The sequence below is a fragment of the Carassius gibelio genome, chromosome B5 (genome assembly GCF_023724105.1).
Source record: "Carassius gibelio isolate Cgi1373 ecotype wild population from Czech Republic chromosome B5, carGib1.2-hapl.c, whole genome shotgun sequence".
Lineage (NCBI taxonomy): Eukaryota > Metazoa > Chordata > Actinopteri > Cypriniformes > Cyprinidae > Carassius > Carassius gibelio.
In genome coordinates, this window is record NC_068400.1 from 18,176,929 (window position 1) to 18,193,471 (window position 16,543).

Here is a 16,543-nt window from a genome sequence, read left to right on the forward strand (position 1 = left end):
ATGGGTCTGTCACGTGATTAATGAACGACTCGAAAAAACAGAAGACTCTTTGTGAGATTAACTATTAAATTATCTTTCCAGCTCAAGACTGCATTGGTTACGCTTATGGCTCTGTCACAATTGTCTTCTCCTTTTTGAAGATGTTAAGAAGAATATTACTTTATTGATTGAACAGTACTGGACTAGTAATTTAGTGTTAGATTCATATAGTCAGTGGGAGCTGTTAAAGTTTGAAATTAATAAATATTTAAGAGAATTCTGTTGTTATTTAGCAAAACTTAAGAGAGCAGAAGAAAATAAGGTGGTGTCTAAAATTGCGTGGGAAGGTGCCAAATCCTGCTGGAAAATGAAATCAGCATCTTCTTAAAGCTGGTCAGCAGAAGGAAGCATCAAGCTCTCCAAAATTTATTTCTAAACGTGTGCAGTGACTTTGGTTTTCAAAAAACACAATAGACCAACACCAGCAGATGACATTGCACCCCAAATCATCACAGACTTTGGAAACTTAACACTGGACTTCAAGCAACTTGGTTTTCCAGACTCTAGGACCTTTGTTTCCAAATTAAATACAAAACTTGCTCTCATCTGAAAAGAGGACTTTGGACCACTGGGCAACAGTCCAACTCTTCTTCTCCTTAACCCTTAAGAGTGGCTTAACAAGAGGAATACGACAACTGTAACCAAATTCCTTGTTCGTCTGTGTGTGGTGGCTCCTGATGCCTTGACCCCAGCCTCAATCCATTCCTTGTGAAGTTCACTAGATTCTTGAATCGATTTTGCTTGACAGTCCTCATAAGGCTGCGGTTCTCTCGGTTGGTTGTGCATGCTTTTCTTCCACACTTTTTCCTTCCACTCAGCTTTCTGTTAACATGCTTGGATACGGCACTCTTTGAACAGCCAGCTTCTTTGGCAATGAATGTTTGTGGCTTTCCCTCCTTGTTAAGGGTGTCAATGATTGTCTTCTGGACAACTGTCACACAAAAATGTTGTTTTGCCAAACCACCTCACTAAAGAAGAAAGTAATTGAGTTTACATCTTCGACAACGAGCGCTTATCAGGATCAACTAAATTCTGGATATTTAAAAGTATCTGAAATATTTAAAGTTTGCGGGATAGAATCTTTCAAATACATCTGAGTGTTTTACACAATGGTCTGTTATTGTGGCGACATTTCCACACCCCGAAACGTTGGCCAATGAAAGCTGCCATAGATTCCAGACCTTCAGCTGTTAGTCTGAAGGTCTGGCTATGCGAGACTATGGTCAACAATCCCTCTGTGGTTAATATCTCAACCTACGATGGATATGACATTGTTAAGTGAGGAAAATAAGGATAAGTTAAAATCAAATGTTCAGATAACACAAATACATTCATGAAAATGATTATGGTTATGATCATATATTTTCTGATGCATCAATATCAGTATACCAGAATTTAATGACAAAGTCAGTAAAAGAATCACAGATAATTTGTCAGTGCACACTGGTGAAATGATTGCAATTTTACTGGCATTGCAATGGGTGGAGGAAAATAAGCCAATGCGGACACTCATATGTTCTGATTTAAGTTCATCTTTAATAACAATTAAAACATGTCATTCAGAGAGCAGAGCAGATATAATGATTGCGATTCTTCAAACAATATATAGTATCCAGATGATGGGAATTAATGTAGCTTTCTGTTGGGTACCAGCGCATGTGGGAGTAAAAGGAAATGAGTTGGCAGACTAATATACAAAGGAAGTAACAAAGAAAGTAGACATATGTATGCAGATAAACTATGGTAAGAGTGAAATAAAGTGTTTAATCAAGCAACATGTGAAGAATAGATGGCAGAAATATTGGGAAGAAAGAACAGGTAGATCGTTTTATAGCATTCAAATACTTTTTAATGGTAAGCACAGAGTAACAAGTAGAAATAGACAGGAGGAAACTATCATCTCAAATTATTTAAAGGACACTGGATTATAATAGAATTTAGTGAAGATTATGGTCTTGATCAGTAGGTGGCAGTAATGCACATAAAAGTTGTATGCAATCTGCCATTAAACGCCAAGAAGAAGAAGAAGAAGCAGAAGAAGCAGAGAATGCGGTAGTAAGAGCTAGGAACAGATCGGTGCTGCGAGGTTCGCTTGTGGTTTTGAAGATTTTTCTTGAAGAGAAATAATACAAGTGGTGAAAAGGAGAGGCTGGTGTTGCTGTTGTGCAGTCATGGAGGAAGATTCTGAGGAATCGATAGTGGAGGACAGGGAAGGATTTACGGAGATATATTCGGGGAAAAGTAATAAAAAAAAGAATGCTAAACGTAAGAAATCTAAGGATCATGAGGATAGCGAAGATATGATAGAATCAATGCAGGATAAAACAAAGACAAAAGAAAACCAAGAAATAATAAGAGAACAAAATGGACACTAAGTTATGCTGTCATTTGAAAAGAGTACAGGAACACATCTACATCCAATAGGGCTTGGGCGTCGTGACGTCATTACTTGGCGTGGCCGCCACGTTGAATGCTTCCTTTACTGCCACTCGGACTACTGCGCAGTGTTTAGACAAACTCCCTCTCATCCGTGTGTCTTAATTTGATGAATTAAAAATCTATTTTAACCATTTTCAACTGTTGCTGTATTTTGGGGTGTAATAGCGCAACACATAATAGCCATGGGGAAAATAAAATGAAAATGGATTAACTTTACACCGCTTTCCTGCTTGGAGGCGGGACTACGGAGACCATAACATCTGAATATTAATTTATATAGCTTAAGTCAACATTGAAAATAAGGGAAATTTCTCGAGTTACTCATCCAAAATACGGGAAATTTCAACATTCATCTTTTTATTGCTATCCCTCTGCTGACAGCAAAAATTCGTACTATAAAACTGCTGCATTAACTAACGTTAAGCGATTTGTGAAGCTAGGTCTAACGTGACTTTAGTTACAGATTGGCGTGAAATCGTGCTCTCACAACAACCACGCTATCTTTAAAAAGCCCAACATCACGCTAAGGTTGCTTTCAAGTAAGCAAAACGATGCTTTGAAAACATCTGTTTTGCTGGAAGGGCAAGGAGTAGCAACAGGACAACAGCACAGAGACTTGACAGGTCTGATGGAAGGGCTAAGGGGATATTTTACAGGAAAATACTAAAAAAGGAAGACAGCGGGGAAAGAGCTCAAATACGTGAGAACCCCGGAAAAACGGGAGGGTGGATAGCTACTAACTACACTTTTAAAACACATTGTTAAAAGTCCGTGTGTGAATGGTTGTTAGCACTAATGGTTACTAAACTAGCAGCTAGGTAACGTTAGAGCACAGCTTACCGGATTACTGTATACTGTTTTGCCGCTGTTCCGTTTCTATGATTCACAGCTCCTGAACCCATCCATTTGTGAACTGTACATGAGACTTGACTTGTAGCTTCGGAACTATTCTGAAGTGTAGGCGCTCACAAAACAAACAAGGTAGCCGAAGATATCTGTAATGCAATCGTGCGGCAAAAAGTCTCCGTCGGTACTCCACTATTTGTTGGGAATTTCATATGGATCCAAACCGTTAATAGAGCCGATTTTGTCCACATACCGGTCCCTGGCATCCCTATTTAGCGTATCCCTATAAATCCCACAACCTTTTCGCGATTTTGAAATCTTTTTTTTCTTTCTACCAACTCTGCTCTTCTCGTTCAACTGGCTGTATGTTTACATTCGCGAAGCTGGCAGCATGGCCGCCACGTCCCAGAATGCAACTTGGCGCCCAAGCCCTATGGGACTATCCAAGGCGATTGATAAAATAATTGGGGCAGTTGTTTTGGCTAAGTGTTTGGGGCAAGGGAGAGTTTTGATCATAGTGAAAGATATTGGGCAGAAAAACAAACTACTCAAGATAAAATAAATTAATGGAGAAAAGGTCACAACTAAAGAGGTTGGAGTAGAAAAGGGGGGAAAAGGTGTAATATATGGAATACCAACATATATATCCACTGACGAAATGCATGAAAGTATAAGAGGAGGTAATATTATTAATGTGAGAAGACTGTATAAGACGATAGAAGGACATCGACAGGAAAGTTTGAGTGTCTTGTTGACATTTGAAGGGAAAATGCCTGAAAAAGTACAAATGGGATACATGAGTTACCCTGTAAGAGTGTTTGTACCAATGCCATTTAGATGTTTTAAATGCCAACGAATAAGACATGTGGCTGCAGTGTGTCGGGGGAAGGTAAGATGCGCAAAATGTGGATGAGAGCATGATTATGATAAATGTGAATGGATTAAAATGGAGGATGTGAGGTACAAATAAAAGCAAGAGAAGTCCAAAAATACAAGACTGAGCATAAAGTCACTTATGCGGAAGCAGTGAAGGTCTGTAAAGGTAAGGATGATAGAACGGCTGAGATGAGGGATAACCTCAACCAAGAAACAAGAGACAAGAGAAAGGTTCAAACTAAAGAATTAGAACAACAGTGTGATATAAAAGAAAATACTTTAATAATGACTAAAGAGAACTTTCTAGCCTTTATTGTTAAGGTAATTAATGTTACTGCTATGCTGCCAAGCAGATCGGCAAAGATTAAAACAATCCTTGAAGCTGCATCAGAATTTCTAGGGATATCTGGGATTTCTGTAAGCACAATACATGAAATTCTATCTAAAGCAACAATAGTAGAAGGTTCACAGGGATCGGAGTAGATCAATGGTGATAAATATAATGCAATGGAACGCAAGGAGCCTTGTGGCAAATGGTCAAGAATTTAAAAAATATGTACTCGATTTGGAACATAAACCAAGTGTAATTTGTGTTCAAGAGTCTTGGCTCAAGCCAAATCTGCAATTTGTATTACCAGGATATAAATCTGTTCGAAAGGATAGGGTTGGGAAACAAGGGGGAGGGGTGGTAACTTTTATAAAAGAAGGAAATATTTATAGGGAATTAAGTGAGGTTAAAGATATGGAATGTGCTGTAGTTGAAATATATTTTAAAGAAGAATCAATTGTAATATATAATTTTTATAACCCGTGTAAGAAGATTTCAATAAAGTGGTTTGAAAAGATTAGGAAAGAGACAAAGGAATTATGGTGTGGTGATTTTAATGCACATAATTGGCAAAGGGGAAGTAAAAATATAGATTATAATGGGGAAGTAATTGAACAGCTCATGGATGATAGATCATTAGTATGTTTAAACACAGGAGAAGGAACTAGGTATAATTTAACAGAGAATACGGTATCAAGTATAGATTTAACATTAATTTCAAATGGTATGGCTGATTTATGTGAATGGAAAGTAATTAGCCAGAACACAGTTGGGAGTGATCACTTTCCAATTATGTGTAAAATAAATGTAAATAATAATCCAGAATGTGTACTACAAAATAAATGGTTGTATGAGAAGGCAGATTGGAATTCCTTTAGTAAGCATTGTGAAGATAATAAAGACTGGATGAAGATACAGTAGAAACTTTTTGTGATTCAGTTACAAATCTAATAATGGAAGCTGCAACATTATTTATACCACAAAGGATAGCAGGTCAGAAAAACAGAAATATTCCATGGTGGAAGGATGAATGCAGTAATGCAATTAAAGAAAGAAATAAAGCATTTAAACAACTCAGGGAAAATATGACTATGAGAAATTTGATAGAATATAAGAAAGCAAGAGCTAAAACAAGAAGAATAATTAAGAATGCGAAGAGAGAAGGATGCAGAGAATTTTGTTCTACCATAGGAAAAGATACTCCTATGGATAAAATATGGAATATGTTAAGGAATATGAGTGGGAAAGGAAAGAAGTCGGCTCTTATACCAGTTTTAATTGAAGAAGATAAAGTTGCAGTAATAGATATAGATAAAGCAAACACGTTAGGTAAGGTTTTAGAAAGAGCACATAGAATAGAATTGGGAGAACAATATGAGCTAAGGAAAAAGGATATTTTAGACAAAAATCCAGATATAATGAGGAAAAGAAATAGCAATAGTAGCTGTATGGATATAGAGTTTACACTAACAGAACTAAAGGTTGCATTACAAAAATGTGCCAATACCGCTCCCGGGGTGGATAGGGTAAGTTATAAAATGATAAAGCATTTGTCAGATAGTATATTGTTAAAGATACTTGAGTTATATAATAAAATATGGATGGAAGGAATTATGCCAAAAATATGGAAGAAAGCTGTAGTAATCCCTATTGTAAAGCCAGGAAAAAATTCAACAAACCCAGGAAGTTATCTACCAATTGCTCTGACTTCAAATCTATGTAAATTAATGGAAAAGATTATAGTTCAGAGGTTAACATATGAACTAGAGAAAAAGGGTAAATTTAGTAAGTATCAATGTGGATTTAGAGGTAAAAGATCAACTATGGATGCATTAATCAAGGTTAGTAATGAAGTAGAGAAGACAATAGCTATGAAAGAAATCATGGCAGTAGTGTATTTTGATATAGAAAAAGCATATGACACGGTATGGAGAGAAGGGCTATTAATCAAAGCATCAAAGAAAGGAATAGATGGAGATATGTATAATTGGTTAACTCAATTTTTGTTTGAAAGAACATTTGTTGTTCAAGTGGGAATGTGTCAGTCATTAATTTATAAGGCAGAAAATGGTATTCCTCAAGGGAGTGTTATAAGTCCAATTCTTTTTAATATTATGATTAATGATATCTTTGACAATGTAGGATTTGGTGTGGGATGTGCATTATATGCTGATGACGGGGCTATTTGGAAAAGAGGGCGAAATACAAAGCAAGTGATTTCAGGTATACAGACAGCTATTAAAAAGGTGGAAGAATGGAGTATGGAATGGAGTTTTAAAATGTCAACTAGTAAATCAAGTTATATGATATTCAGTAGGAAAAAGGAAGATTTTAAGGATATTCAATTATTATTCATATTATTATATGGAAAGCCTTTAGAACAAGTCAAAAGTTTTAAATATTTAGGAATGTGGGAGATATACCTGGAAAAAACATATTGAGGAAATAGATAAAAAATGCAGGAAGGTTTTAAATGTGATGAGGGCAATAGCTGGGAAAGAATGGGGAGCAGAAAGAGACTCAATGATGATAATTTATCAAGCCTTGATAAGATCGACAGTTGATTATGGATGCATGATTTATGGGTCAGCGTCAGAATCATTGTTAAAAAAGCTAGATAGAATTCAATATAGAGCTATTAGAATATGCTTAGGAGCAGTTAAAACAACTCCAGTCAATGCATTATTAGTAGAAGCGAATGAAATGCCATTGAAATTACGGAGAGTTAAATTGTCTTTGGTATTTTGGACATCTTTAAAGAGTTACACTGGAGAAAGTATAGCTAAAGATGTTTTAAATAATTGTTGGGAATACTTAAGTAACGAAAGAGGATATGGATGGAAGATAAAACAGTTAGCAGAGAAATATCAGATTGCTAATAGGGAATGTAGTATGTCACCGGTATGGGGAGAGGTTCCGAAATGGATTGTTTCTGAGGTTAAAATTGATTTAGGAATATTAGATAAGAAACAAGAATGGGAGGAAATGGGTATGATTAAGTACCATGTTAATAAGTACATACAGGAAAGATTCTATGCAAGTATGCACATCTATACTGATGGATCTAAAGATCCAAGAACAGGGATTATAGGAGTGTATATTCCAGAGTTTAAAATATCAATATCTAAACGATTAACATCTAAATTGTCAATATATACTGTGGAAATGGTCGCTATTATATAATAGGATTAACATGGGTAGAGGAGGTAAAACCGGACAGAGTATATGCTCTCTGCTTCCGTCTTAACATCACTGTTTACTTATTGTACTGTTAGAGAAGATTTTTGATGTTTTAAATATTTTCATTATTATGGAGAATAAAAAGGATAGGAATAGAAGTTGGATTCTGCTGGGTGCCAGCGCATGCAGGAGTAGCTGGTAATGAATCTGCTGATGAATTAGCAAAAAATGCTTTAAAAAGGGAAGAAATAGATTTTAATGTTTAATTAAGTAAATGCGAAATGAAATCTATTATTAAGGAAAATATTATTAAAGAGTGGCAGGAAAACTGGAATACAGATAGTAAGGGGCGGCATTTATATAATATTTAAAAAATCTTAGGTAAGAAATGTATAAATGGTAGAAATAGGAAAGAAGAGGTTATAATGACTAGGAGGAGACTTGGACACTCAAGACTGAACGCATCGCTCTTTATAATTGGAGGTCATGAGACTGGTTTATGTGAGAATTGTGGGGAGAAAGAAACAGTAGAACGTGATATACGATTGTAAAAGGTATGATGAGGAAAGGAAGGAGTTGATATCATATTTAAATGAAAGAGGGAAGGTTAATAAGGATTTAGCATATCTGTTAGGTTATGATTTTAATAGAGATAGAGTAGGATACAGAATGTTAATAGAATACATATATACTACAGGTTTAAGTGAAAGGATTTAATATAAATATGCTTTGGTCTAGTCCAGATTTCATAGGCTGGTCTGGAGGAGCTGAACACACAGCGCCAGATCGGATATGGGAGATGGAATGAGATGGAGCATCAAATAATTATATATAAGGATTAATATGTGAGGGAGAGGCAAGTGAGAATGAAAAAAAAAGAAAAAGGAAAAAGGAAAAACTGATCATAAGAAATCATGACTGCATAACAGCAAAGGTAGGTGGCGGTATGCACTGAGAATGCAATTCGCCAAAAAACGAAAGAAGAAGAAGAAGAAGAAGAAGAAGAAGAAGCAGAAGAAGAAGAAGAAGAAACAGTAGCAACAGAAGAAGAAGAAGCAGCAGAAGATGAAGATAAAGCAGTCTGTTTACGGTTGTTAAGTTAGAGTTGGCGGTTGTAGTTTTCTTTTTTGGCCACGCTGAAGAAGATACCTGGCATGCAGGGCGTTTGCAGTAAAAACGCGTAATTTGTTCGGTATTTTAACATATTTGTTGCTCTTTGGGAGACTGTCCTGTCTTTGCAGCATCATGGCATCTGGAGGAATTTCTCTCATCAACATGTCATATTGGGAGTGTGGTAAAAGGAGGATCCGATTCTTGTATCTTACAAACAACAACTCGTTTAATGTTACCAAACCAAGCACAAACGTGGTAGGTGTACCAGTAACAAAAAAGTACCATGATACAATGTTTTTAACTTATGTTTTTATAACACGCTTAAAGAAAAACAGCTAAAAACAGCATAAATACATTTTTAGCAAGCTGGTAGAGTTGGGACTCCAGGTTCAGGATGGGAGACCAGCTTCAACCCACAGCAAGGTCTAGCCAATAATAAGCTTAGTTCCTTTTTTTTTTTTTTTTTTCTAATTATTAATACATTAATCGCATCTATTAATGTGTATCAATGTCTCTTTAAATAATGTGTAGCTTATTATTGTTCATAATCAAGCTGTTTTCCTAATCATTTTATATAAAGTTTAGAGTTCCTTTTTGTAGTGTATTTGTACAACCTGACAATTCTTCAAAAAATAAGGTTATTGAATTTATTAGTGTATAAACATGGTTAATTTATGGTCAGATAATTCTTCAAATTAAATAAATTTCAGTTAATATGTTCATTCATTTTTTTTAGGATCAGATGGTACCTCTCTTTCTTGGAGCTGATCTGTTCTCAGACACTAATGTTCGCAGTGAAAACCAGTCCAGATACCATGCAAAATTTGCTAAGCGAGGATTGGCAACCAAACTAGTTTTCCCATCAGGTATGTGGTTATTTTATTTTGACCTGGTCAATTTTCATTAGGGGTTAATTAAAGGGCTAGAGGTTCATATTTATCTTCTTGATCTCTAGACTACAGATTCCAAGGACTGCGACTCCCTTATGCCAACAACAGTCTGTGGTTCTACAGTGTTCATGGAGTTTTTCGAGTGGCATTTGAACTGTATAGCAAACAAGATCAGCTCTCAGTTATGGAGTCGTTTCAGGTAATTTGAATTTGTTGTTTTATAATTTTTATCATGTCCTTATATTTAAAAAAATTCTAATGAATTGTTTGTTTTCAATAATTGTGTTCATAAGGATCTATGGAAATCTCGAATAAATGACAACAACTTAAACATGACCTATCATCTTGGTGCCCAGGATGTTCAACCCCAAAATGATCAAGAGGCACAAACAATTTTGGAAAATAATATAACATGTTCATCATACCAAGCCTATCGTCGGTCTGGCGAAGTAGAAACAAACTTCTTTCCTATATCAACAGATCAGTCAGATATTTCATCATCTTCAGACCATGACTACTGTTCCTCAGAGCAAACAAACTTAAGCCAGTCTAATTTACTTGCACAGAAACTTCAAAGCCTAGGGGAAAAAGTGAAGTTATTTACAAGTATTGAAGCAGAACATTTAAATACTGCCACAAAGGTCCTGGACTGTGTTGAATACTGCATTACTGGGATGACAGATGAGGAAAAACTGATGGAAACTGTGATGGCCCTGTTTCAGACTCATTTTCAGAGCTACTCCATCTACTCAAGCAGTCTGCTGAGGGCTGTGGCAGGTTGGCTTGGCCAGCAGTTCAATGCAGCCAACAGCACCATTAGCCACCGGGTTGAAGGTTTTAAGGCCCAACACATTGAGCACATTACAAACCTGCCACCTCCAGAGGAGCTGGCTACTGAACTTTTCCCAGAGGCAATGCGAAATCTTCTTGCACACTGGATGGGTCTGAGTGACGAGGCAGAAAACTGGAAAAGACACAGCGAATACCCCATTTTATTACTTATTCTAGAATTTGCTAATCACAATCTTATCACAGGAGTAGCTCATGTCTTGTATTCCAGTCTTATATGCAAATAAGTATACTTCGATGTAGGTTACATGTACATTACATATCATTTGGTCGCAATTTTGTAGGTTTATAGCCTTAAAACACTAATGATTCCAAATAAATAGTTTCTTTAAAAGTCAAATGTTTATGTCCTTTCCACAGCTAGCAGTTGACATATGCAGTATTTTGTCCTAAAAGGAAAAGTCAAATGTTTATGTCCTTTCCACAGCTAGCAGTTGACATGTGCATTATTTTGTCCTTAAAGGAATAAAAAGACAGCAATCTCAAGGTTTTAGGCCAACCTATTAAAAAATGATGAATATGTAAATATTTTGCATACTGTAAAGAATGTTTAATGCAATCACACTGTGAATTTGAGAGGTTGAGAGGAATCTGAATTAAATGTAAATGAAAATATTCAGGCTAAAAGTTTTAATCCAAACACAAGAGGGCAGCAAAGCACCACGTACTGTTCTCATCACTGAAAAATAAAACGCACCTGAACATAAAAAAATATTTCAAAATTAGATTTTGTTTGCAATTCACTTGTATAACATAAATAATAATACAAATAGAATACATATTCACCTGGATCCAATCACAAATGGCTCGTGTAGACAATTTGTTGCTATGTATTTTTTAAAATGTAATGTGCATATTTAAATGTCTCTTTAAAGAAATGTTATATTATTATTATTATTTTTTTTTTTTAAAGAGACCAATAAAATTGTCTTATTTTAATTGGGCAGTCATTATTAAAGACATGGGGCCTTATGTATAAAGCGGCACTGAAATAATTCTCCCACTGTAAGAAACAATGTTTTAACTGCAGAAAGGAAAGTTATAATGACTCTGTGTTTCTTGGATACTGGAAAAACGCAGCAATGCCCCAGTGATGACTTAGGGCCATCACAGTCCACAGTTAGCAGGGTCCACTGTTGATGCACTAACCACACCAGACATAGTAAGGCAGTTCATTGACTACCCAACTGACCTTCAAACTAAACGGCAGATTTTTTGAGGATTGCGGGTTTCCCTGGAGTTGTTGGAACCATCGATGGCACCCATGTAGGCATCATTGCTGTAAATGAGGAGACATACATGATTCATAAAGGATTTCATGGAGGGCATCCTTATGATTACAAATTTTATTAATTAAATTATAAGGCCATTCTAAGTACATTTTAATAGGTTTCATCCTGCAGTTAATGCTTTCAATTAGCCCACACCAACAGACTGTTGGCTAAACGTCTGATGCATATGGGACACAAAGTGGAAACACTTCAGCAGTGTCGAAGTCATCATCAGATTGATTTAATTCTACAGGATTTCTGCAAGATGTGTATGTCGCATTTTTGATGCTGTGGCACCCAACCTTCTCACCAAAGGAGAAAGCCTAGTGTTTACAACTGTAACGACGAGTGCTTCCCAGGATCAACTAAACACTGGAGTTTCAAAAGAATGTGAAATATTTAAAGTTTGCAAGTTTTTTCAAACTTGTTAGGAGCACAGACGAGGACACTTTTAAGAGGCTTAATAGTTTCTTTAGCAGAGGAGAAATGGCATAAAAACGAAGAGGCAGAAGAAATGTGTTGCAGACAATGGATGACAATATAGATTTGATCGTGCAGGGATCACGTTTGTGACTAATCTTATTTAGAGACGTGCTAACATCTCCGACAGTGCAGAAATGCCAGAGCACCAGAAATTCACTACATTATGATATTTGGCAACTGGGAAAATGCAACAATTCAATAGTGATGCTTTGGGTCTGTCACAACCTTCTGTACGCAGAGTTATCACAAAAACAATTACAGCACTTTCAGAACATCTTATTGTGCCGGAGTTCATTTCGTTTCCACTAGACATTCCAACCTTTGCAGGCTCAAAAAACTGCATTTATGAATATAGCAGGCTTATAGGTGCGCACAAGCAGGGGGAATGAACCATTAATAATTTGTGCTATAAGCTCCTATGTCTGCTTCTTGTCCCTTGCTATGACACCCGGCCCGAATTTTCCTTTAAGAATGGCCTTGTGTTCATCCACTAACTGGGCTAACAGAAAACACTGTCCCTCTGTCCAGTTTGGCTTTCTCACCCTTCTTGGTTTTGATTCCATGTTTGATACATTAAAACCAACATTCAAACCACAGCAATCACTGTAATTGGAAAGAGTGCAACATTTTTTATCATTCTAAGCTAATCAAATACTTTACAGGAAATGAAAAGCATGGTAAATAAAAAAAGGATTTATATACACATTTAATGTGTGTGTGTATAGGTGTGTGTGTGTGAGAATGGTCAAATAGGAAAAATTACGCATGTAAATTCAAAGTGAGAATTAGAATAGACCCTATACATAAAATCACTCTTTTTGTTCCTTCTTGCACAAACCAACCAATCACAGTCTTCTAAAGATTGTGTCATACATAGCAACCGGGTCAACCCCGCCTCCTCACTAAGATGAAAGTTTTTGTCTTTTCCTAACTCAGAGTTGCTCTCAGATGGGTCCTGAATTGCTCTTAAGCTAAGACTCCTACATAAAAGTTTTTAAGCTAAATTAAGAGTTTTCTTAGAGGATTCTTAGAATCTTTATGGACACGGGCCCAGTCTTATACTCTACTATAAGTTGCTTTTAGCTGCTTTATAAAAGTCTCCTACTCTTAGAAAGGTCCTACTCTTTACTAAGTATTTTTTGACACTTAAGTCAAAGCTTAAGACTATTCTTAAGAGCATTTCTTAAAAGTTTTATTCATAAGGCCCCAGGGCCCAAAAAAGCAAAAGTTTTTTTCTTAAGTGTGTCAAAATTCTAAGAATAACGTAATTTTACTCTTATCCCTAGACTTAATAATAAGAGTGATTCATAAAGGTTTCTAAGTATAAATACTAGGTCTCAGCTCCTTAGTTATTTAAGAGAGCTGGAGATGTCTCCTAACCTAGATAGGAGTAACAAGATGGCAGCAAAAAGGAGGAGACACACCCTTTCCAATGAAGATATGACATATTGGAGTTATATATTACAATAATATGGAGTTGATAAATTGATACAAAACTTGCTTGTCAAGATAGTTAAATATTTTTGTAGCTGAACAAGAAATTTAATGACTTCTTCCAGAATACAAATTAATGCTCTAACTGCAGAAATTAAAGTTGTAATTAAACTTTTTTGTAATTAAACTTTTTTTTTTTTTTTTTATGAACCCACATTTCACTCAAAATACAATAGGAACCCAACCTACCAAATTGTGATCATTTTGTTCATTGCAAAGTATTTAAAAAATACATTTAAATACAAAAATATTTAATTGTTTTAATTAAATAGTTGTATTGTAGTTATATTAAATGATTAGTATTGTGCTGCTGTGACTTCACATGAGCAGGCTCACGATTGGCTATTTCATAGGTCAAGGACAGCCATTTTGGGTTGACATCACTGCAGTATGAGCCAGGCCCGGGGTTGGGGCTCGTATGCGAGTGCCTGGTGGCCGGGCCTTCCCCCATGGGGCCCGGCCGGGCTCAGCCCGAAGGAGTGACGTGGGTCCGCCCTCCTGTGGGCTCACCACCTGCGTAAGGGGCCTGTGCATAGAGGATCGGGCGACAGTCGAAGGCAAGACCCCCGACGACCCGATCTCTGGACACGGAATCTGGCTTTAGGGACGTGGAATGTCACCTCGTTGGCGGGGAAGGAGCCTGAGCTTGTGCGGGAGGTCAAGAGGTACCGACTAGAGATAGTCGGGCTCACCTCCACGCACATCTTGGGCTCTGGAACCACACTTCTTGAGAGAGGCTGGACTCTCTACCACTCTGGAGTTGCCCATGGTGAGAGGCGGAGGGCTGGAGTGGGTTTGCTTATAGCCCCCCAGCTCAGCCGCCATGTGTTGGGGTTCACCCCGGTGAACGAGAGGGTCGCTTCTCTGCGCCTTCGAGTCGGGGATAGGTCTCTCACTGTCGTTTGTGCCTACGGGCCGAACGGCAGTGCGGACTACCCGACCCTTTAGAAGTCTCTGAGAGGGGTGCTGGAAAGTGCTCCGACTGGAGACTCCGTCGTTCTACTGGGGGACTTCAATGCTCACGTGGGCAGTGACAGTGACACCTGGAGGGGCGTGATTGGGAGGAACGGCCCCCCTGACCTGAACCCGAGCGGTGTTCTGTTATTGGATTTCTGTGCTAACCACGGTTTGTCCATAACGAACACCATGTTCAAGCATAAGGGTGTCCATCAGTGCACGTGGCACCAGGACACCCTAGGCCGGAGGTCGATGATCGACTTTGTGGTCGTGTCATCAGACCTTCGGCCATATGTCTTGGACACTCGGGTGAAGAGAGTGGCAGAGCTGTCAACTGATCACCACCTTGTGGTGAGTTGGATCCGATGGCGGGGGAGGAAGCTGGACAGACTCGGCAGACCCAAGCATACTGTGAGGGTCTGTTGGGAACGTTTGGCCGAGCCCCCGGTCAGAGAGATCTTCAACTCCCACCTCCGGCAGAGCTTCGACCAGATCCCGAGGGAGTCTGGAGATATTGAGTCCGAGTGGACCATGTTCTCCACCTCCATTGTCACTGCGGCTGCTCGGAGCTGTGGCCGTAAGGTCTCCGGTGCCTGTCGAAGCGGCAATCCCCGAACCCGGTGGTGGACACCGGAAGTAAGGGATGCCGTCAAGCTGAAGAAGGAGTCCTATTGGGCCTGGATGACTTGTGGCACTTAGGGCTGTTTGGTCCCTATACGACCGGAGCAAGAGCTTGGTTCGCATTGCCGGCAGTAAGTCAGACCTGTTCCCAGTGCATGTTGGACTCCGGCAGGGCTGCCCTTTGTCACCGGTTCTGTTCATAATTTTTATGGACAGAATTTCTAGGCGCAGCCAAGGGCCAGAGAGTGTCTGGTTTGGGGACCATGCGATTTCTTCGCTGCTTTTTGCAGATGATGTTGTCGTGTTGGCCTCCTCAGACCAGGACCTTCAGCGTGCACTGGGACGGTTTGCAGCCGAGTGTGAAGCGGTTGTGATGAGAATCAGCACCTCCAAGTCCGAGGCCATGGTTCTCAGTCGGAAAAGGGTGGATTGCCCACTTCAGGTTGGTGGAGAGTTCCTGCCTCAAGTGGAGGAGTTCAGGTATCTTGGGGTCTTGTTCACGAGTGAGGGAAGGATGGAAATTGAGATTGACAGACGGATCGGTACAGCGACCGGTAATGCGGTCGCTGTACCGGTCTGTCGTGGTGAAGAAGGAGCTGAGCTGTAAGGCAAAGCTCTCGATTTACCGGTCAATCTACGTTCCTACTCTCACCTATGGTCATGAGCTGTGGGTCATGACCGAAAGGACAAGATCCCGGATACAGGCGGCCGAAATGAGCTTTCTCCGTCGGGTGGCTGGGCGCTCCCTTAGAGATAGGGTGAGAAGCTCGGTCACTCGGGAGGAGCTCAGAGTAGAGCCGTTGCTCCTCCACATCGAGAGGAGCCAGCTGAGGTGGCTCGGGCATCTATTTCGGATGCCTCCTGGATGCCTTCCCAGGGAGGTGTTCCAGGCACGTCTCACCGGGAGGAGGCCCCGGGGAAGACCTAGGACATGCTGGAGGGACTATGTCTCCCGGCTGGCCTGGGAACGCCTCGGGGTCCCGCCGGAAAAGCTGGAAGAGGTGGCTAGGGAGAGGGAAGTCTGGGTGTCTCTGCTTAGACTGTTGCCCCCGCGACCCGGCCCCGGATTAAGCGGAAGATGATGGATGGATGGATGGATCATTGCAGTTCTTAGTTTGCAACACTTAAGTATCACCTCAGACAACACTTAAGAATCA

At 39.0% G+C, this 16,543-nt stretch overlaps 1 protein-coding gene across 1 annotated transcript; it reads left to right on the plus strand.

Moving 5' to 3' along the window:
* The first annotated feature begins 8,733 nt into the window (after positions 1-8,733).
* On the plus strand, positions 8,734-11,175 carry LOC127957087 (uncharacterized). The gene is made up of 4 exons (XM_052555459.1): positions 8,734-9,076; positions 9,558-9,687; positions 9,777-9,910; positions 10,005-11,175. The coding sequence occupies exons 1-4, from the start codon at positions 8,954-8,956 to the stop codon at positions 10,785-10,787; spliced, it is 1,170 nt and encodes a 389-aa protein (XP_052411419.1). The 5' UTR covers positions 8,734-8,953; the 3' UTR covers positions 10,788-11,175.
* Positions 11,176-16,543: the final 5,368 nt, after the last annotated feature.

Coding starts and splice junctions, on each gene's coding strand:
- LOC127957087 (XM_052555459.1), top strand. CDS start 8,954: ATGGCATCTGGAGGAATTTCTCTCATCAACATGTCATATTGGGAGTGT. Junction 9,077..9,557: donor CCAAACCAAGCACAAACGTG/GTAGGTGTACCA, acceptor CATTTTTTTTAG/GATCAGATGGTACCTCTCTT. Junction 9,688..9,776: donor CAAACTAGTTTTCCCATCAG/GTATGTGGTTAT, acceptor CTTGATCTCTAG/ACTACAGATTCCAAGGACTG.